Below are 22,711 nucleotides of genomic sequence, written 5' to 3' on the forward strand. Positions count from 1 at the left end.
ACAGATCAGGGAAAAAACAAAACATAACATAACATAAAGGGAGAAAGTGAAAAGAGGAAGGAAAGAAGAGAAGACGCCCCCCGACCCTCAAAAATAGAAAACGACCCAAATAAAACATCATGTTATGCTTCAGGTCTGGTCATACCCATCTTCAAGATGCAAAGGTAGAGAAAGAAATCAGCTATAAAATAAAGGTGAGTGTTTGCATATTAATGAACCTTGTGTTTATAATAAATGCTATGGAATCATTGAGCTATATGATATTCAATGGGAAGCAGGTTTCATGTTCAGCTAGCATGTACTCAGGACACATTATATTAAAAAACCAATAAAAATAAAATCAGGAAAACAAAAGGAGAGGGGCCCATGCTGTATAGCCCATGAATCTCATTGGCTTTATAGTGAAAGTTTATTGTTTTTAATCCTAGTACAATCAGCTACCAGTTACATACAGTAAAAAACAAAAACAGCCACAAAGCAATGATGATAGAGATAGTCTGTGACATTGTACAATGGAGGAAATATTCTCTGCCATAATCCTCCAGCGGACCCCACTTGGCTTCAGCAGTTAAGCTATCACTCCCTCCCTCCCCAAAATAGTTAAAAAGAAAAATTAAAGTCTTGCTTGGGTACAGCAAGATTCTAATACCTCTTGGGGATACTGGAGAACTTTAAAAAACTAAAGCAGTAGAAACAAAACAAGAACTGAAACATGGAAGCAAGGTGACATACAACGAAGCTCCATGAGGCCTTGGCTTCAGATCACCTCAAAGCGAACCACCTGGAAAGAAAAGAAAAGGCTGTCATTCTGGGAAAGAACAGGCAGTGAGTTCAGTAGACCCTAGTATCACATCACTCTACTCTTTCCCAAATCTACAGGATACAAACTTTTCTCGTCTTATATTTTTATAAGTGGGCCAAGTTGCAGAAAATTGCTTCCTTTTCTTATATCCTGTATTATAAATGTTAGTAACTAGCACATACTTATTCTTTTAGAGCCAGAAAATACTACAGGCAGAAAAGCATTTTTAGCAAAGCATGCTGTCTTTTAAATCTCAAACCCTTCAAAGCAATCACACAGTAGGCTACTTATATGACTGTGTACCCTTACCTTAGAGGAATAATGACTCCATTCAAAAACTAAGTTTCATATATATTTGGTTCGATTGAGGGCTTTTTCAGCCAGGTGACCACTTTCATCTGTGATCTTCTCCCAGTCAGTTTGTCCAACAACAAAACCTATAGCCCTTTTCCTATCTGCGTCCTTCTTTTCTTCCAGGTCTGCCCATCTCACCTAAAAAGAAAACTGCATTAGGCTGGGCTTTAGGAAAAATAAATAGGCAAAGAGTACCTCTCTTTTGGATAACTAATTTGAAACCAGGAGTTTAAACAATTAAAAATTTACTCAGGAGAACTGGAAGAAACCATATATTTTAAGTCACACAGAAAGAAAACTTTCTTGTCAATCACTAAGTTCTAAACTTCCACCTCCTGAAAAGTTCAGCTCTCAGCTTAGTCCTATCCTCTTCATCCCCTCTGCACTCTCTTTTAGTCCACTGACCTCATTTCCTACCTGAAGAAAAGCACCTCCACCTAGTCTTCTGCCTTCATTCTCACCCCTTCCAATCCAGTCTGCTAGAATAATCTTCCTAAATTACTGATGGTCATGACTGACCTGCTTTATATCCTTCCCCTACCTCCAGTATCAAGCCCAAGCAAACAAGATTCCTCCTGACTGGCCCCTGCCCACCATCCTACGGCATCTCTAGTCAGTGCCTACAGCAATTTATACAAGCAATACAAAATTATTTCTAGTTCTCAGAGCATACTGGGCCATTCTACGTCTCTCTAACTTTGCATATCCTAGTTCCTCTTCCTGAAATGGCTTTTCCCTAACTTCACCCACGTGGTATGAGTCTAGTCATCCTTCCCTGTTATTTTCCCTCTTTTCCTTTGCTAATCAAATAACCATTCTTTTGCTGGAATTACTTTTGGATTTTTGACATGTCCACTTTTGAATTTCCACACTCTTTTATAGTTACCCATTTAAGGATCTGTCTTCCCTAACAGACTATAAACACCCTAAGTCAAGGATTGAGCTTTATTTATCTCCACACAATAAATATTTCTTAAAATTAAATATGAGAGATATAAAATAGGGGCTGGTGTGATTACTTTTTGCTCATGAGATAAAGAGACCAAACTGACATCATCATTTACGGCAAGATTATAACTATAAATATATGGATCAGAGATTTTTCCTATTAGTACTCTCATTAAAAAAAATATAGATTCTTACATATTATACAACACATGTAAAAATATATACATAGACGATATTCTGTAAGTTCAAACACTTCAAAAAGACATTATGAAACAGTTGTTTGCAGTGCATAACACCAACGTCGGCAACAATTGTACTTTACGTATGGCTTGTAATTTATTACCTGTAACAAGGGAAGGGAATCAGAGCATGGAAACGCCACACTCTTTACACTGGACCTGGAAATGTGTTATTGCTCTCAGAGATGCACTATTCTTAAAGCAGATTTTTAGTGTACAGAGGATCTTTGGTTTGATTTCCTTTATGGACTTTAGTAAAAAATTTAATAAATAATGTGGGCTTCTGCCCATTAATGTTGATGCATTCATTCTGATAGATGCAGATATACTCTCTCAGTTCCCTTGGGATGAAGGGTTCACATCTTAGAGAAAGATGACTGGTTAAGGGAGAGAACGATGGACAGATTGTGGCCACTGAACAAAGAAAAGGTAACCAGTCCACAGTAAATTTAAATTGTGACCACCTTAGCACACAGTTAAATACAATGATCAATCTTGTCCTGAGTAAATTAAGAGCTAACTTTTAAATCTTACGTTTAAATTCTAAGTCTTTAAAATTGACATAAAATAAAGAATATGGGATTACAAGAAAAAGTGTATAGTTATTTTTTAATGAAGCAGTATGCTTTCACAATATTGTCCAAGACTTTAAAGTTGGAATTAAAATATTTTAGAAACCACTGCATTTTGTTCACATCTCTAATATGCACTGATGTTGTATTAAAATTATTTGTTTACATATTGGACTTCTCCAGCAGAGGTCACTCCTTGAATGGCCTTATCCTGCTGATAATGCTGATACACAGATATTTAACGCAGAATGAACGAATGATTACCAAAATACTAAAAAATATAAGGAGCAGAATAAATGACCATTAGCTAGAAATGGCTTCTTGAATTTCAGTGTCCCTCCTCATCTTCCTAGAGGTACTTACTTTCATTGCAATTTATAACATGCTACCATTTTATACCCAACTAAGCAAATGAAACCTTAAGAAAATAAATTATATTTTAGAGCCTAACCATTTAGGTACAATTCTAATATGATCAAGTCTACAGAACCACCTTGTTGTCATAGAAGTATTTCTAAAAACTGAATTACTTCAGTTTTTAGACCCCAAGAAAGAAATCAGGAATGAACTCTGCATTCCTTGTGACCTGTAGGTTCTCCATATGCTGATGTTAATTTGGTTGAGTGGTTTGAGTTAAGGCAGGGAAGGAGAGTTAAAGAGGAGCCACTTTAAAGAATTAGGAAACCTACAGCTCAGCTGTTTTTGTCCAACCAAATTTACAAAGTAAATTGCACGGGATCAGAAACCAGAGAAAAATACTTCTCATTCTAGATTATTCATTGATACCAAATCTACACTGAATTATTATTCCTAAGAAGGAGCTACTGCTACTTAAAAACTCCAACCGTAAAACTGAAATAAGAGATATCACTATAAGTAGTCCTTGGGTGGAGCTATATAAGGAGGGCCACTAATTGGATCTTCCTTTCCCATCTCTGCTGTATTTGAAGGGCTTTGAAACCCAGAAATCTTTGTAACGGTATCCACTGTAATGAAGTTTTACCAGCATCTTTATTCTCTTACAATAAAATATTCTTTTAAGTGAAAACATAACCTATGGAATGGGAGAAAATATTTGGAAACCATACATCTGATAAGGGTTTAATATGCAGAATACATAAAGAAATCCTACAAGTCAACCACAAAAAGAGAACTCAATTAAAAAATGGGCAAAGGACTTGAATAGACATTTCTGCAAAGAAGATACACAAATGGCCAATGAGCACATGAAAAGATGCTCAACAGCATTAGCCATCAGGAAAATGCAAATCAAAACAAGATACCACTTCACACCCACTATGATGGCAAAACAAAAACAAAAAGACACCCAGAAAATAAGTGGTGGCAAGGATGTGGAAAAATAGGAACCCTTGTGCACTGCTGGTAGGAATGCAAAATAGTACAACCACTGTGGAAAAGTTTGGTGGTTCCTCAGAAAGTTAAGTATAGAATTACCAAATGACATGACAATCCCACTTCTAGGTATATACCCAAAAGAGCTGAAAGCATGGACTGGAACAGACTCTTGTACACCAATGTTCATAGCAGCATTATTCACAATAGCTAAAAGGTAGGAATAACTCAAGTCCATCAACGTGAATGGATACACAAAATGTGGTATATACACAGAATGGAATATTATTGGACATAAAAACGAAGTTCTGATACATGCTACAACATGGATGAACCTTGAGGACATCATGTTGAGTGAAGTTAAGTCAGACACAAAAGGAAAAATATTATATGATCTCACTTATATGGAATAACTAGAATATGCAAATTAATAGAGACAGAAAGTAGATTACAAGTTACCAGGGGCAGAGGTGGGGGGAGGGAGAATGGGAAGTTACTGCTTACAGGTATAGTTTCTGTTTGGGGTGGTGGACAAGTTTTGATAATGGATGGTGGTGATGGTAGCAAGACTTTGTGAATATAATTAACACCACTGGACTGCATATTTGAAAGTGGTTAAAATGAGAAATGTTATATTGTATATATGTTACAACAATAAGATTTTAAAAAATATTCTTGTAATTTTTAAACACTGAAGAAATTCATAGAAAAAGAAAAATAAACAAATGATACTCAATCTCATTCTTAATTAAGGAAATGCAAAATGAGATACCATTTTTTTTTTCCACCTATCAAATGGGCAAAAAATTAAAAAGTTTGATAATACCACTGCTGGTGGAAGTGTGTAAAACAGGTATTTATTTACATGTGGGTGTATAAATAGATGTAATCTTTTTGGAAAATAATTACATAATATCTTAGAATGATAAATCATATATTCTATGACCCTGCAGCTTTAGCGCTAAAAATCCACACTGGGATATACTTGCCAAAAAATGCTAACACATAGCAACACAATGTTCACTACTGTACTTATATTTGCAATAAAATGGAAATAACGTAAGCATCCATCAACAAGGGACTGGTTAAATAACTGACGATAAATCAATGGCACAGTGGGCAGCCACTTAAAAAGAATTGATTGATTTTGTACACACTTAACAGATCAAGACAGACTGACAAAAAAGCTTCTGCAGAAAAGTATATATATATAAAATATGATCCCTTTTGCTTTATTTTAAAGGATAAATAACATATATCACTTTAAATGCACTTTAACTGAACACTACATCTGTGTGGAAAACCTATCCAACATTCTGGGTTCATTTCTCTGCTCCCTTTTATAGCAAAACTACTCTAAACAGTTGTCTACATTTGCTGTCTTGACTTCATTTCCTATTCATTTTTTATTCTACTCCATGTCCATATTGCCAAATCCAATGATCGTTTCTCTGTTCTCAACTTACTTGTCTTCTCTGCATCATTTAACAATTGACTGCTCTTTTCTTTTTGAAACACTTGCCTATATCTGAACTTCTATACTTTGGAGTCCTGAGTCCTATACTGATTTTTTTTTTTTTTTTTTTTTTTTTGTACTTTCTCCTTGGGTAAGACATTTGGTATCATTTTACATACTATTGGCATGCTAAGCACTTCCAAATTTATTATGTCAGCCTAATCTCTCCCATGAGTTCATACTAGTAAATCCAAGTCAATCTGACATCTTTACTTAGATTTCTGACTAAGTTGGTCTAACTGAACTTCTAATTTTTCACTCTAAAACCTCTGACTCCCCAGTTTTTCCTCTTAGTAAATGGTACCACATACATGGGGTGCTCATGGCCAGAACCCTGAGGAGTCACCCTTGATTCCATCCACATTTAATCTATTAAGAAGTCCTGCAGATTTTCCTCAACAACCTACTCTGAATCTGGTTCTTTTGTGCCATGACAAAAGGGCACAAGTGGCCACTCCCAACTCTGTAAGACTGTCAACATGCTAGTTGTTGTCACAAAACATGTGAGGTTTTGTTCTCCATTTTTTGAAGTATTTTTAAGGTCTGACTCCTCTTTTAGTGTCAGGATATATAGCATATACTAAAGATATAGTATAGTGTAGTATAGCATGAGATACAGTATCTGGAGTATGATATAGTATAAACCAAATCACTCTAAAAATAGCACTCTTATGATTATCTGTCTACAATTTTCTAAAACCAGATGTCTAAATGGGCCCTTCATTTGTTGGCAGCTATTGACAAAGTCTCTTACCCTCTTCTTCCCAGGCTCAGAAGCACGAGTATCATAATCATCAGGGAGCTGAAGATAATCCTCCATTCTGCTGGCAATCGCCTCCCAGTCACGTTTCCTTTTTGTACCAGTCCTCAAGCCGTCCAACTTGTCTGAGGGACAAACACAGAGCCGGAGCATTAAGGAAGAGTGTGAGTTTGTACCAAACACACAAACAAGGGAAAAGAAGACTGGAACACCTTCAGAGGACACATCCACATTTTTTGAAAGCAGCATCATTGCAGATCCAAATTATCTTCTTGGATGAGATAATATTGAGTTCGGTGGAACGTCCATTGTTTATTTAATGTTCATACTGGAAGCCATTATGATGTTGGTTTAAGTAACAAACAAGGGCAAAAGCAAGAAAATGCACTTTTCTCCTGGCCTCTTTGTCCCCCCATCTACCACCAGATCATAACACTTCAGCTCACATGTTCTGAAGGAAAATGCAAAGTTGGGCTTCTCTAAGGACAATTTCTTCCACTTTTTTTTCTTTTCTTTTTAACACAGTATTAACGGCACCCATTTGACCTGCAATCACATTTGATACTGTGTCAAATGAAAAGCAGGTAGTATTAAGAATACAATGAGCAAGTTAATGTTTAAGAAAGTTTCTATTGAACCAGAATTCTAGAATTTTGGAAGCTATGAAAGGATTCACCATGAATTAATGTATATGAATAAGTTGACTGCACAAGATCACCACTTTCTTTGACTGTACTATGAAGTGCTGTTGATCATTCTGAAGCAAAGGGTTAGTCAGCTGAAGTGACCAGATCTGAATTTTCTTTCTGAACCATCACTTTGAAAGGGCTAGGCTTTCCAAGGGCCCAAAAGTATAGACAATTAAATGAACAGTATAACCAATTAAATGAAATGAATGTGTTTAAGAGTCTTCAAGAAGTACACGCGATGAAAATGTGTTGCTTTTTTTTTATTGGTTGTTAATATTCATTTTGAATACTCTATGTGGAATATTATAAATTATATATATATATATAGAAGCACTAAAGTTTTGAATTGTCGGAAGTTATAGAAACATATTATTATTAAGCAGATAAAGGAAAGCCTAAAAACTTCAGAAATACAATAACCACACTTCATTGAACTCCATACATTATACAGAGTACATATAAGAGCAATCTTTTAGGCCCCAAGTTGGAGAGAACTTCATATAAAAAGATAAGTGCAATGGAAACAGTGGTAGGAGGGAGGATTATACTTCAAATAGAATAATTTCATATATGTCCACATATCCTAACTGTATCCATACCATATGGGATTCCAAAACCAGGAAAATTTTGCATAGTTCGCAAAGCTTTTATTTCCCAAACCCCTCCCCTGTAGAAGCAATATGATTGAAAAATCAGTAAGGCAAACTACCATAATTTTATAAAACTCAAGAAAATTTTATCATCTCACTCTGGCAGGATTTAAAAATGGATGGGTTCAAAAGAAACAGTGGTCTTTTAATCTCCTCTACAAATCACATGCTGTACCAAACAGCTCTATCCACATGTACATGACAGGCCATATCACACAGGATCTTAAAGAAGTAACCCCTTGAATGCACAGGGACACAGGATATGTTATCAGAAAACTGACAAAGTCCCACAAACAATAAAACTGTTCTCAGTTCAATACTGTGACCAGATGAGTAGGTAATAATAACACACTTATTATTAATAAATTTCAAAGGATTTTCAAACTTAATAAGATCAGCTTTGACATTAGCATACTTCAAAGGAATAATTTCATAGCTCAATTCCAAGAATAGATCATGACCAGGCAGCAAAACAGAAAGGGCAGGATGAAACTACAAGAACTTTTCCTCATATACTGGGTATATGACAGGAGTTACAGATCAAGAGTTCCATATTTGTAACATGGAAGTTCAGAAAAGCATGTATTTCTAGTCTGAGCACCCTTGTTTGAAATGTTTAATGTGAAATTTTATTGTGCACAACATATTTTGAAGTTTCCTTGTTAGGGATGAAGAAAGGCTCACACCTCTTCCACTTGGCATTCTAGAAACCCAAATGCACAGATGTAGGGCTCAAGGTGAGGGAAGTGGATTCTGGGGTATTAATTACAGAAGGAAGACTGGTGATCAACAGACTCATACTAATGATTTTCAGAGGTTTCAATTTCAAAAGATGTAGTTTTAAGAGGAAGATGTAGTTTGAAATATCCAACTTGGCAGGTCAGAGAATTTCACATCTTCAAAACTGTATATATCATTATAACACAACAGAAAAATTCTTCAGATGCATCTAAGTATTTTCTAAACATAAATGGTATTTCTGAAAATCTGTTCAAGGGCTGTTTACCTATACAAATAATAATTACACTTCGACTGGGAGGAGATGAATCTGTGTGACATGTGGAAGGCCAGTACATAATAACTCATAAGCACAGGCAAATGGCACTGAGATGAGAAAAGCACAAGTTACTTGATATATAGAAACCAAAATTAGGATGATAGTCTCAAATATTTCACTCCTCACCATTTGAGAAACTAAAATCATATCACTGGAACTTAAGTAGCTTTGATGCTGAATCCCGACATCTCTTGTGACAAGCAGAATCTACTCTTTTAGGACGCCTGTGTCCCAGATGGGCAGGAGGCAGCCACATGTGACTGAAGGTGGGCCATAGACGGCCTTCAACAACTCCATGACTCTATGACACCAAGGACAGGCGAAACGCAGGCCTGTTGTGAACTGTTCTAAAATTACACCACTTCCAGATTAACACTCAAAATGCAGGCTGAACTATATGTTATACCTAATGAGCACAGATCAAGAAGTCTGCAATGAGATTCAACCAGCTGCGCAAAAGACTATAGTTAAGTGAGTATTTTCTCACTGGTAGACTCATTTGTGAATCAAAAATTTTTAGTTTAATTTCTTCTTCTGGCTCAATGTGTGCTAACGCTAAAACTTATTATATTTCCACCCAGCATAATGATGTTACCAAGAATAACTTTAAAATGTCAGTCAAGTATTCAGAAAAATAAATTGTTATCTGGAAAGAAGTCAAAATAGGCTAATTCTCAATGCAAAATTCTCATGTTTCAGAGAATTTTCTTTCATTTGGCTCCATAGATCAATGCCAAATAAGTAAATACTTTCAGAAATGCCCACATTCAATTTGTCTTTCTTCATAAGAGAAGTTCTCAAGACAATACAGAAGTGCAAGATGAACATTACACAAAATATCATCATCACTCATTAAAAACAAACAAGACCCAACTGAAAACATCTTAACATTTATTTTCTAGATTCATTACCAGATCTTCAGTGCCTTTAACTGAAGTGGTTTATTTAACAAATCCATTCTTGGAATTTACTGTCTTAACTTTCTGTCTTTAAAATTGACTGAATTTGTATAAAATGGTATTTTCTGAGAAGCAAATGGTAGATAGGTCAGAATTTATTCCAGAAATGAACAAGTGTAATATCACATTTTCTTGAATAATAACTAATTCCATTTTCCCTTATCTTTAAACCATAAAAGAAAAGTAGAAAATGGACTAGCTCAAGTTTAAAATAGCATTATCCTAGATCATATATTACAGAAAGCCTCTGAAGATTATATGCTTAGCTAAAATATCTATCACTTTTATAATCACTTTGTCTACCTTTATTTATGATCTCCCTTTGCCCCAAAAGATAATCACTATTTAGAGAACCAGAAAAGAAATGATCTTACAGTTTCATAGGTTAATCTAAAAGTACAGAACTTAATACAGACAAAAATCTCACGTCAAAATAAGCAGGTCTAAAAAATCATTTAAATAGTAATTTGTGGTTGATTATTCTCCTACATATTTAATTGCATTTAAACACTTATAAGTGCTTTACAGGTAGGGAAGAAGACAGTTGGATATTACTAAGATGTCCCACAGAAGGAAGAATATGTCAGTAATCACATATAATTTTTATATGACATAAACTGGAATAAAATTTTAAACTTTACAACAAAATACGTATCCTAGTAATATAGTAATATTACAGTTTATGGAACTATCTTTAAACATAGGACCTGGTCAACATAAACTGCTAAAACAATCAGTTGGACAATATGAAAAGCATAACCTCTGCAAATGTATGCAAAATGCAGCACTCCCATGTCAAAAACACAGACAATGGCCCAGCAGTGAAGCCACTAAATGACTCAAATTTGTTCTATGAATTTAAGATATTTAGACGGTTACTTCTGTTTTGGAGTAATAGCATACCAGGAAGAGAAACACAGAGATTGACTGTCATATTTCATTTATCAGTAAGCCCGATCTCAAAAAGGCCTTATCATGTTAACTAGTTCTCTTTAAGTGAGGTCAAAAATTCATTGAAAAGACGTTTTGTATTATCACCACGAAATACTGGAGGAAAATCCACTGAATACAAATGATTTTCTGCTTTGACAGACAACTTCACATTAAGCAACTCCAATTTTTGATTTAGACAGTCATTTTAAACAGTTCACCTTATAATCTGGCACTACACTAAAAACAACTTGAAGGAAAATTTAAATAGAATCTTATATAGCAGATTCCTCAGTAATTACTAGGATTTTTATAGCTACATCCTGCCTACCCAGAAACTCTAATTTATTCCACAAGGAAAATAATTGCCTTTTAATTAATTTCTGGCTTTTAATATTTCTTATTATTATTTAAAGTATTCATAATCAGGTTCAGCATGGACTACAATTAAATATTGGTTAAAAAAGCAGAAACCTCATTGGCACCAATATTTCTGATTTATATAAAAGAATGGACTGTAGAGGTGACAGTATTTTGTTACTCAATTTATCACATATTTCCATTTACTTCAAAAATCTTACTTTAAAAACTTATGGCATTAAAGGCAGTTTAAAAAAACCCTCTTTACTCTCTGTCACAAGATATAACTAGAGTTAAGCCAAAAGCTAGCAAAATAGACTGGAGAATGTAAGGTAGGCCAAAAATCTTGATTTAAGCAGAGATTTTGGGAAATTTGCTCTTCTTACAGCAGAAAGATCTATGACCATTACCACCAGAATATAAAAAGAGGAAAAAGGAAATACCCACCTAGCTTTGCCTCAGATGTGTCCATCTCCCATTTGCTTTTCGGAATGTAACCCTAAATTGTACACAGAGAGAAGCTCGAAGGGTTAGAAAGAGACACATACATGCATATCACTTTTGAACTGGAAAAGCATTAAAACTGGGAATGGATTCAGTTTCCACTCACTAGTTATAAATATATCCTTAGGGAAAGCACAGTCTCATTATTTTTGAAGAAACTGAATTACCAAATTCGCCAAACTTGACTGCCCAGATTTCAGAGTAGTCACTTCAGAATGGTATCCCATGAAGGTGCTTTGAAGCAGCTACAGTTCAGCACTCACAAATGTAGTCTGAACAACAGCTTTACAGCAAATATAAGAATGTACAGGTAGTTACCATACTCAGAAATATCATTGAGTAGTACAGGATTTATAATACTAGCTAGATTATTTTCTAAACACAACAGCTATTCTCAAATGATAGTAGCCATGAAATCCAAAAACTGTTCTTCAAAACAAAACAGTTACTTTATATTCCACTGTAATTTTAAATACTCAAAAGAAAGGAGAAAACCTGGTATCACTGAAATCAACTACAAAGTTCAACCTCATTTCAAAAAGACTCAATCCATTTATCAGTTACATATGAGAAAGGCTAATATTACTGAATCAACTTCAGAGCATTTCTCTTTTATCAGGTGGAAAATAGGTCATTGTTTCTCACGTGTTTTAAAATTATGTTTCCTATTTACAACATTTATATCTCATATGTAATAAAATGACAGGGTGTTTATTTCCAAACAAACTCTCATAAGATTTTCAAATTTCCCAATGTACCTATTTAATTATGTAGTAATCCCTTCAGTTTATTCACCTAACAAATGCATGTGTTTTCCTTGTGTTTTATGATGACTCCCCTTTTCCTTCATCTAAACTTTGTTTTCTATTAGTCCCTAACATATAGTAACTTGAATATTAGGACTTATTATATTGTACTGATTCACCAAAGTTGTCAGTCAGAATCTTCTTTTAAGACTTTTCTACTGTTGGGGATGTTCAAGTTCATAGATCAGACTGACACAGGTGAGTTGGAAAGTATTTTGAAGACTTCATGACAATAGCTTCTGTGTAAGAGTTACTAGAGCATCATCATTCTTCCAGGAAACCTACAGGTTTTATACATTTCCAGTCTTCAAGCCAGAACAAAGAATTCAATTTCAACTTACTAGCTGGTATAACTTACAACCTAAAATACTATCTTTTTCAAATACATTTTTAGAAGAAACCAAGACAAAGCTATGCTGAAGTGATGGTGCTAAAATATTGATCAAATATGTACAAATTACATCTCAAAATTCATCTGAAAACATTAAGCATCACTAGAATAATATACTTATAAGCTGAGTCATATCTACAAGGTTCACTGAAACTCTAAAGAAGGCAAATATGAAACCAATGACCCACCAAAAAGGATTCTTATAACACAGAAAAGTCTGGATTTCATCCAACTGTATTAATCAGTACAGAGTAGAAAATGCAGTTGACCGAGAATTCCCTTAAAATAGTCTGAATGACATGAGACTTGCTTTTAACCCTTTGGTTAAAATTCTCCAAGAATCTTTTACTCTTGGAATAGACCCCAATAGTAGAAGATCTGGATTCTGCATCTTTGAATGGGTTAAGAGAAGTTTTATAACATAAAGAGAAGCAAAATGAGTATATTAATTTCCCCCTGCTGGAACCACCCTGTTCTTCCTTAAAACTTAAAATCCTCCAACTGCTTACTTGAAATAGTAAGCCATTTGGAAATAGAAGAGATAGTCCAGCAGGGTAAAGTTTTAAGGCTTCCTTGCCATGTCTCTGATGTAAAAATATAGTATTAAAGTGTGTTTCACTTTTAAAAATAATAGTACATGCAATTGAAAGTTCCAAGCATCTAAGTCAGTCAGATGTCATGAACCATATCCTGAAGTGAAATCTCCACAAAAGGAAGACGGAGCTTCAGAAAGCTAAAAGTTTATAGACTTCTCACATGATCACTTTCTAGTACACACACTGCAAGCAGTTAGAGGTCATCAGCCATATTCCAGAACAGCATGGACTTTTAAGTGAATTTCCTGCCTACATTTAAGATCATATATGTCAAAATACAACTTAATTAAGAAAAATAAACTTTATTAAAAAAAAACAAAACAAAACATACTGAGACTCAAATGTCATTAACTTTATAGCTTATTTTTTAATCCACATTTGAAATCTAGGCATGTAGAGGTTGACACCATCTCTACATAAACACAAATTTTATTAAGAGCCCTCTATTTCACACATAGCTTTGAGGGGATCACTGTATACTTTAGGGGGTAGGAATTAAGAGTTCTTACTTTGTACATTTTCAGAAGACTATGAGAAGCAGCTTCAGCAAGGGCTGAGGTATTAAATAAACTGAATAATACTTTGATTAAAGAAGCAACACTTGCAGGTCTCTGTACCTCATTAGCAAACAATGAAAAGTCAACATAACTCTATAGGTCGCATATTCTTGAATGAAAGGGTAAGGCAAACATCTCTACAGAGGTGTAATAAAAAGCATTTACAGTAGGTACACAGGAATTCTGAACTCACACTATGAAAGCCTCTAATCAGCCTGAGTAAAATCCACTGCCTACACAAGTCAAATAATTTCCTCTATCACTTAATAGGGTAAATAAAATGCAGAAGAACAAATCCAGCAGTAAGTGGCAACCCTCTGCTTCCTCATTCAATAACAGTTCTTCTGCATTAGTTGACAGAAACTCAATTTTGGGATCTTGTATCAAAGAAGAGACATTTATACATATGTTGGGTAGGCTGCACCACATACCTGCTGGAATGTAAGAATGTCCTTTCATATGTAATCAATTTCCTTGATAAGTAAACTCTCCTAAAACCACCCACAAAAAGATGAGTGTGTACAAGGTTAAGTTTCTCAGCACTCAGTTTTCTTTCAACAACACAGTAGAGGGTTATTCGGTCTGGGGAAAAATAAGCATCCACAAGTCTCCTTGAAGACAAGTATGGAAACTTTTATCATTAAGGTGCATATCAAAACAGTAATAAACTGACCACAGATTTGAATTTAAAACAATACCCTTCTTAAGAATTTTAATAAAGAGACACTTTGTTCAAAGTGGTTGGTCTGTCTCCTACCAGTTCGCTTTCCTCTTCCTCTGTATCTTTCTTTTCTTCTTTCTGTTCTTCAATATTTGCATCAAAATCTTCCATCTCTACCTACATCACCCCAATAATTTAAATAAAAAAAAAGATTGAGTTAACTTAGGAAAATGTTGACTCCCTCACTGCGATGAGCAGTGAGCACAGTTTTCCATAGCAAGATAGCAGATAGCAGTTTTCCATAGCAAGATAAGTGATTTTTAAAACCCTAAATTTCAGAACAGAGCTTGTAAAAGAGAGAACAATATTCCTACCTTTAATTTTCTTGGGATATGTATCGTTATAACTCCCTATGAATTTCAGTATAATACTCTGCTCTAAGTAGATGTTCACCTGTTTTGAATGCCTATGGATTACTAGGATTTCTTTTTTTTTTAACTTTATCAAAAAATTAAAACAAACAAACAATAACAAAACACAACATTTCAAACAAAACCAAGCAAAGGATTAAGAAAAACAACCTAAAATAACTACTTTGCTTCCAACATGTTCCTACCATACCCTAAGAAAATTAATAAAACCCATATGGGATTTCTTTTTAAAACCTTTAAAAAGTATTCTTTCAATCAGATAAAATGTTTATATAATTCAAATTTCAAAATGTAAGACAGAGCATATAGTGAGAAGTAAGATGATAGTAGCTTGGACTCAGAATGGCAACCATGGGAATAAAGAATAGATGGATTAGGAAAGTACTGGTAAGGTAAAACTGGTAAAACTAGTAGACTGACTACATGGTATAGGAGTAGGGTTGCACACTGGAATAAGGGAGAGTGACAAGTCAAGAACAACTTCCAAATTACTGGTTTCAGCAACCAACGGATTGGCAGTTGCAGTTATTAAAACTGAGAATACTAGAAGAACAAGTCTGGATGAATTATGTTTTGGATATATTGAGTTGGAGGTGTACTAAGGTAATATGTGTTTTTTGGAGAGAAGTTGGAAAATAATGGTGAAAGAAGAATTGTAAAAATCAATCATAATTCCTCCACTTGGATATAATTACTGTTAAGATACCGACATAATTTACTCCAGTCATTACAATTTAATATTAAGAGCATAAAAGTGGCAATTAAAGTTGCTAGAAAGAATAACAATGTAGAAAGTGCAGAATGAAAATAAGGCCTAGGATAGATAGATTTCTAGAGAACTCCAACTTTTCAGGATTGAGTAGCAGGAGCAGCCAGCAAATGAAGAGACCAGAGAGGTAAGAGGAATGTGGACTCACAGCAGCCAAGAAAAAAGTATGTTTTCAAGAAGATGGGTCAACTGTGTCAAGTGTGGCTGCAAAATTAAGCAGTAGGTAAAGTTAGAATTGTCCACTGTCATACAAATCATTGGTGAGAGAGTTTCTGGGGAATGGTAGGGGCAAAAGCCAGAAGGAAATGGGTAGAGTGGCAGGGAGGTGAAAAACAATGACAAAAAACGACAGCAATGTGAGGAGGACAAAGGTAATAGAAGAATACAAAATCTCTCCCTTTTCATGATAAATATAAGTTTCTATGTTAATAACTGAATCGGGCAAGAATTATCAGTGGGTGAAAATCTGTTGGGGAATAGGATATTCACACAATCTCAAATTGCTTATTACGAAGGGAAAAAGGTAACAGTAGAAAAATCTGGTAGACCCCACTTTAACAAAGTCATCAATGCTTAAATCACCAATAATGAGATAAACTGGCACCATATGGCTCCTGATGTGATGCGATGAGCACACAATATCACTTGCATAGCATTCCTGTTAATGTTTACCCTAAATCTAATCATGTAGAAATAATCTGTCGAACCTAAATTGAGGGGCATTCTACGAAACCAATGGTCTATACTTTTCAAATATTCTTTGTCTTTCATGACAATGAAAAGAGGCTGAGAAACTGTTTCAGATTTAAGGATTGGATTCTAGATTTAAAAAAATTGCTATAAAGCATATTATGGGGATGATTGGTGAAATTTGAGTATGGATGCATATGAGAGAATTTAGGACATTTAATTCAGGAAATTTATATTAGTTAATATAGTATTTAATTATAGCATCAATGTTAAATTTCCTGAATTTGATAACTGACTTCTAGTTTTTTAAGAGAACATCCTTGTTCTTAGGAGATACATGAAGTATCTAGAGGCGAAGGATTATGAGATCTGCAACTTAACTCTCAAATGGTTCCATAATAATAATGCTAATAGTAAACATCATCACAATGCACATTTAACTATAAAGAGAAAAGGCAAATGTGACAAAATATTAACAACTGGTCAATCTTGATAAAAGGGGTACAGGGGTTCCTTGTATTATTCATACAACTTTTCTATAGGCTTAAACTATTTCAAAAAAGTGGGGAAAAAAAGCCACTTTTGTACTACATTCAAGCCAAAGGACACTCACTTCCTCAATAGCAGCATCTTGCAGCAAAGAACGAATGTCCAGGCGCATCATGTGACGAGGTGCAGTTTCCCAGTGATCAGCCATCTATTGAGAGATACAAGAGGTCAAGTTATCTCTGGAAATTACTTAAATATAAGACCAAGTGAGCATCAAAGACAAATTTAGCTAATACTGTGAATTTAGCTAACAGGCCAGTTCCAGGAATAGCTACACCATCTCTTTCACTCAAATACCAAGGAAAATAAACATTTATTAAACATGTAAAAAAGACATTCTGAAAGAAAATGGGATAAACAAGAGTTTCTAGACAACAATGGTGCTACACAGAGAAAATGAAGTTCAGGATACTCCATCATTCTATGTTTCTGAAAATCACCTTGTTTATTTCTTTAAGCTTTCTTCCATGAATATTTCTTTTGCCACAAGTCTGGTTATCTGCACTCATTTCAGCCAAATACACCTAAGAAAGAATGAATGCAGATTAGGCAAACAAATACAATACTTACAGGACAACTCAAAGTGTTTTAAAGTTCTTTTAAGTCTATACCTCAAAACCCTTGGTTTTTGCTGCACTCCAAAACTGGTCAAAATGTCTAACTCTGTCATTGATGGCATCCAGGATGATGAAGGGGAAAAAGCCATCATCTAGAGTCTTTTTGAATGTTTTGAACATGCTGGTGCGGTAGGTCTCCTCCATCTCAGCTTCGTATTCATATTCCATTACCTAAAACCCCCCAAAAGAAATCTGGACTTAGCAAAAACAAAGAATGGTTATAATCTGGATCGAGATGACTCTGTAGTCTTCTTTCATACCAAGAACTAACATTTGTGTTCAGAAGAGACATCTCTCTCAGAACATGTTTTCCTTTAAATGCCATTAACAAATGAGGATGTAAACTGAGAGGATCATACGATACCTTCTTTTTCACTTTCTTTCCAGAATCTGGATCTTTTTCTTCTTTTTCCACTTCAGTGATGAAGTAATCATCCAGACTTAGAACTCTGGGTGCAGGTCCTCCAAATTCTACCTCCTTATCCTAAGAATCATATAGTCAAGAAGGTTAAAGAAAATTTATGGGATAAATTAAGGAATGGTCATACCAAACTTCCCTCTTGTGGCTTAATAACATACAATCTTCTGGTGGTTTCAAATCAATCCAAAGCAAAAATATTTGTGTCACTCGATCAAAAATTTGTAGAGGACAGCATCTACCACACAGGCCGACTACAAAGGATCATATGGGAGATACCTATATTGATATCATGCTGCCAAGAAGACAAGTGGCTAAAAAAACCAAATGATTATTTGGCTTTCCCATACTCACTCGAATAAGTTTTGCAACATGCGTCTTTCCACTTCCAGGCAATCCTCTCATTATAACAACAATCTGAAACAAAATGAAAAAAAATACATCACTCAGAGAGGATTTTTTTTTGCAATGAGATCTTATCGTTAACAATGCCCTATCAATTCACATGTATGTTATTAAAACATCTGACTAAAACCACCAGGTGCCAGTTTATTCAAAAACTAAGTTTAATTATTTTGTAATGTAAGACAAATTTAAGAATATATACATTTGGAGGGCACTAAGAAAATAAGTTTAAAATATCAAATCTCCTAATTCTCTTATTGTACCACCTATCATAATACCAAAACCACTTCTACCCTCTTCAAAATGAAATTAATTGAGCTATAATGAAATCATTTCTTAAAGTTTTCAGCATCTTTTTCTCCCAGGCAATTAAGCTCTAACTTCTTAAAATATTCGACAAAGTGGGCAACTTATGAGACATCAATTGTATGATGATCTGGAGATAGTAAGCTGCCTTGAATCTGAAGTTAGCACTACGTCACAGAAAAGTAGGGACATCATTTTCAGGACATTAAAATGATCTCTTGTCAGCTTCCAGTTTGCAAGAAATCTAGTTAACTGCACAGGACTTACTCTCTCAGGTCTGCTCTCTCGGCCTGGTGGTTTCAGAATATCATCCACATTCTTGGATTCGGGCTTCTTCTCAACCCGTGGAGCTGGAGGTGGCTGGTGGCTTAATGAAGGAGCAGACAGAGGCATTCGCTCCTCCGGGTACGTTCTTCGTTCTCCTAGGATTCCAACGGTTAAACTGAATTACTATTTATATAGTAATTATTTTAAAATTTTAACACTCCCCACTCATCCTAACATAATTTAATTCAGACCAAGTCTAATAATTTGGAGGCTGCTTTTAACCTTGATTAGAAAAAGTTTAAGTTAATGTAAATCTATTGAAATCAAGAAAATGAAAAGACTTAGGTATGATTTCAGGCCAACAGAAGATTCTGCAAATACTGAATTCATTCTTGTTTGCATTAAATGTAGTCATTAAGCAACAGCAAATAGAAGAATAACATATACTTTGCAGGACAGTCCTAAGTGTGACGGAGAGTCAGCTCTCTAACTTTGCTTTACAGTTTTAAGAACAAGAGTTACTAGCTTTGGAAAACTTGTTCCTGTAAACAAGTATGAAGTTTCTAGTTTAAGTATAATTTATAGCAATGAAAAATTAAAAGCGACCTAAATGTCCAACAAAGAGGCTTTTATAGTCTGTCCACGCAATAGAACACCAAAAGAGCATTAATATAATAGGTTTACACATGGAAAATTGTGTATGGCACTACGTCAATTGGAACAAGCATAATACAGAAATTGTTGCAAATACTTTTATTACAACTTCATAAATATGTATATGAATAGAGAATGAGAGGAAATACATAAAATTATAATATAGTATGGTAAGTGAGGGGATAGTGATTTTGTTTTTATTTTCCAAAATTTCTTTTATAATATAAAAAACACAGTTTATGTTTTATTAATCAAATTGACATTTTTCAATAACGCTGCCATCTCTGAGAATTCTGTGCATGGATTTTAGTCTAAAAATTTGAAGTTACAATGGAAAGCATCTGCCAGTGTTTACATTCTCAACACCCTTATAGTCAATAATGCACTGCTCTACCTCCAAACATGGATGGTCCTTCATAGGCTGGCCGGTCAGACTTCCGGTCATAGGATGGCCTATCAAACCCCCCTCTTCTGGATGAGGAATGGTCTTTTTTGTCTCGGTATGATTGAGTCCTAGAAGGTTTGACAGGAAGTACAAAAAAAAGTATTTGGAGGTCTCTGCTTTATAATGCAACAATATCATCTGCCCAGTTTTCGCTATGAGTAGTTACTCTACATAGTCAATAATTTCTATTTTGATTTTGCTTTTCCATTCAGATCCTTGCATACACACATCTAAAAAGTCCAGGAATTGCAAAAATAAATTCCTCTCTTACTAATCAAGTTACCTTTATTGACGATATTGTTTCCTTCCCCTTCTGGCTATCTCCAACTCCCATTTAATTCTCTAGAATTCAAGCGGGGAAAACTCAAGTACATACTTTCCTTAAAATTGGTCCAAAACTACTCTTCCATCTCCAAATTAAATACACACATGGATAAAATTGGTCCAAAACTGCTCTTCCAAATCCAAATTATATACACACATGGATGAAAAGAATACATCACATACTAAATACTAAATTTCCATTAACTACACTGACTTTTGCTGACCTTCAGTATATGATAATTTGCACACCTGGCAAAGATAATTTTCATAGCATACCTATCATCTCGCGGTCGGCGTTCTCTGTCAAATCGGTCCCGGTCATAGTCAATAACACCACGATCTCGGTCTCGGTCCCTATGTGTCTCCCGATCCCTTTTAAAATCTCGATGATCTGCCATGGCATTACTTTGACGATCAAAATACTGATCACGGTCTCTTTCTCTATCATAACGATCACGTTGGCCTGAATGCTCTACAAAAACAATTAGTAAGAAATAAGAAGTCTATCCCTTTCTCTGAAATAAAAGCAGAAAAGTACAAATCTAACTTTAGAACTAGTATAAATAGCTGCCATGAAATTCAAGTTAAGAATCTTTTAAGTCCATCAAATGCAGGCCCAAATAATCTCAAAAAAGTGAAAAATCATGTGATATAATTAGACCCTAGAAGGTTGAAAAGTACTGATCTCTCTGGGACTCTTTACCTGTCTCAAACGTTGATCTATCAGGGAGTGGATCTGGGCGCAGTGTTATTCTTTCTCCATAGGGAATCTGCTCAACTTTATTAGTGGATAGATCTGATAAACAAAACCAAGGATAAATGCTGTCAAGAGTGAAGCTTAAGGAAGCTAAAGCTAAAGCTAACGGTCCCTTTAGAATCCCAAATATGAGTTCAGCACCATTACTCACCTCGGCCATGACCATAATCAACAGTCTGCTGCACTGGTGGTGGTTTGGACATTGGTGGCATACCCATAGGCAGTGGGCCAGGAGGGGGAATGGACGGGTGAACAGGTGGGGGCGGTAACAATGGAACAGATGGAATTGTTGTAGTTTCTGACTTGAATTCTGAATTCAGTCCTTGATCATCATTTGTATCCCAGAGCCCATAGAAAGAATCTTCATCCCAGCGTTCCTGTTCCACAGCAGAAGTTTGTGGCTTTATCACTGGAGGAGGCGGTGGAGGTGGAGGAGGAGGAGGTGGTGGCGGCGGTATTGGAACAGGTGGCCTAGTCACAGGAACAGATGATCTTGCTGGTGGAGCAGAGGGTCTTACGATTGAACCTGGTGGTTTACCCATAGGAGGGGGTGGTCTATAGGACCCTGGAGGCTGGAGAACAAAATAAAGGACTTAGTGGAAAAGACCACCATCTTTTCACAGATCTGGAAATTAAAATCTGGTTTTTGATCCATAAAATTTGATAACTTGAACTCATTCAAAACTCCAAATTTTTTCTGCTTCAAAACACCACCAGTAAAACAATGAAAAGACAAGCGATGGAGAAGGAAAAATTTTTGCAAATCACATATCTGATAAAGTACTTGTATCCAGAATATTAAAAAACCTCTAACAATTCAATAAGAAGACAACACAATTTTAAAAATGGGCAAAAGTTTGGAATAGATCTATCACCAAATAAAATATATGGACAGTAAGCACACAAAAAGATGTACATTAGTCATCAGGGAAATGCAAATTATAACCACAATGAGCTTACATTTCACACCATCAAGCATGGCTATAATTAATAGGACAGAAAATAACAAATGATGGCAAGGATGTAGAGAAACAGGATCCCTCCTAGATGGTTAGTGGGAATGAAAAATGGTGCAGCCACTTTGGAAATAGTTTACCAGTTTCTCAAATGGTCAAACATAAATTTACCACACACCCCAGAAATTGCACTCCTAGGTATCTATGCAAGAGAAATAAAAACATGTCTACTGAAAGACTTACATGCAAAATATTCATAGCAGCATTATTCCTAATAGCCAAGAAGAGAAAACAACCCCAATGCTCATCAGCTGGTGTACGGATAAACAGAACGTGGCTGTTACAATGGAATGTTATCTGGCAACAAAAAGTACTGATTTGTAATACAACACGGATGCATCTCAAAAACAGTACATTAA

The 22,711-nt window shown here is 35.2% G+C and overlaps 1 protein-coding gene across 2 annotated transcripts in view; it reads right to left on the minus strand.

Annotated features, from left to right (window-relative positions):
• Nucleotides 1-367: 367 nt before the first annotated feature.
• Nucleotides 368-22,711, minus strand: part of YLPM1 (YLP motif containing 1) — a 66,624-nt gene continuing 44,280 nt past the window's right edge. The window contains exons 7-21 of one of the 2 annotated variants that reach the window (XM_037832290.1): nucleotides 21,488-21,908; nucleotides 21,283-21,375; nucleotides 20,856-21,051; nucleotides 20,205-20,323; nucleotides 19,157-19,311; nucleotides 18,533-18,595; nucleotides 18,125-18,244; nucleotides 17,755-17,931; nucleotides 17,584-17,667; nucleotides 17,208-17,291; nucleotides 14,801-14,881; nucleotides 11,637-11,688; nucleotides 6,539-6,669; nucleotides 1,112-1,294; nucleotides 368-781 (exon numbers count right to left, since the gene is read on the minus strand). In XM_037832290.1, coding sequence (XP_037688218.1) covers nucleotides 1,148-1,294; nucleotides 6,539-6,669; nucleotides 11,637-11,688; nucleotides 14,801-14,881; nucleotides 17,208-17,291; nucleotides 17,584-17,667; nucleotides 17,755-17,931; nucleotides 18,125-18,244; nucleotides 18,533-18,595; nucleotides 19,157-19,311; nucleotides 20,205-20,323; nucleotides 20,856-21,051; nucleotides 21,283-21,375; nucleotides 21,488-21,908 — 1,923 coding nt within the window. In that variant the 3' untranslated portion in view covers nucleotides 368-781; nucleotides 1,112-1,147. Of the gene's footprint in view, nucleotides 782-1,111; nucleotides 1,295-6,538; nucleotides 6,670-11,636; nucleotides 11,689-14,800; nucleotides 14,882-17,207; nucleotides 17,292-17,583; nucleotides 17,668-17,754; nucleotides 17,932-18,124; nucleotides 18,245-18,532; nucleotides 18,596-19,156; nucleotides 19,312-20,204; nucleotides 20,324-20,855; nucleotides 21,052-21,282; nucleotides 21,376-21,487; nucleotides 21,909-22,711 lie in introns of those variants that run through there. The other variant, XR_005216286.1, reaches the window with a different exon arrangement.

Source organism: Choloepus didactylus, chromosome 4, assembly GCF_015220235.1.
Source record: "Choloepus didactylus isolate mChoDid1 chromosome 4, mChoDid1.pri, whole genome shotgun sequence".
Lineage (NCBI taxonomy): Eukaryota > Metazoa > Chordata > Mammalia > Pilosa > Megalonychidae > Choloepus > Choloepus didactylus.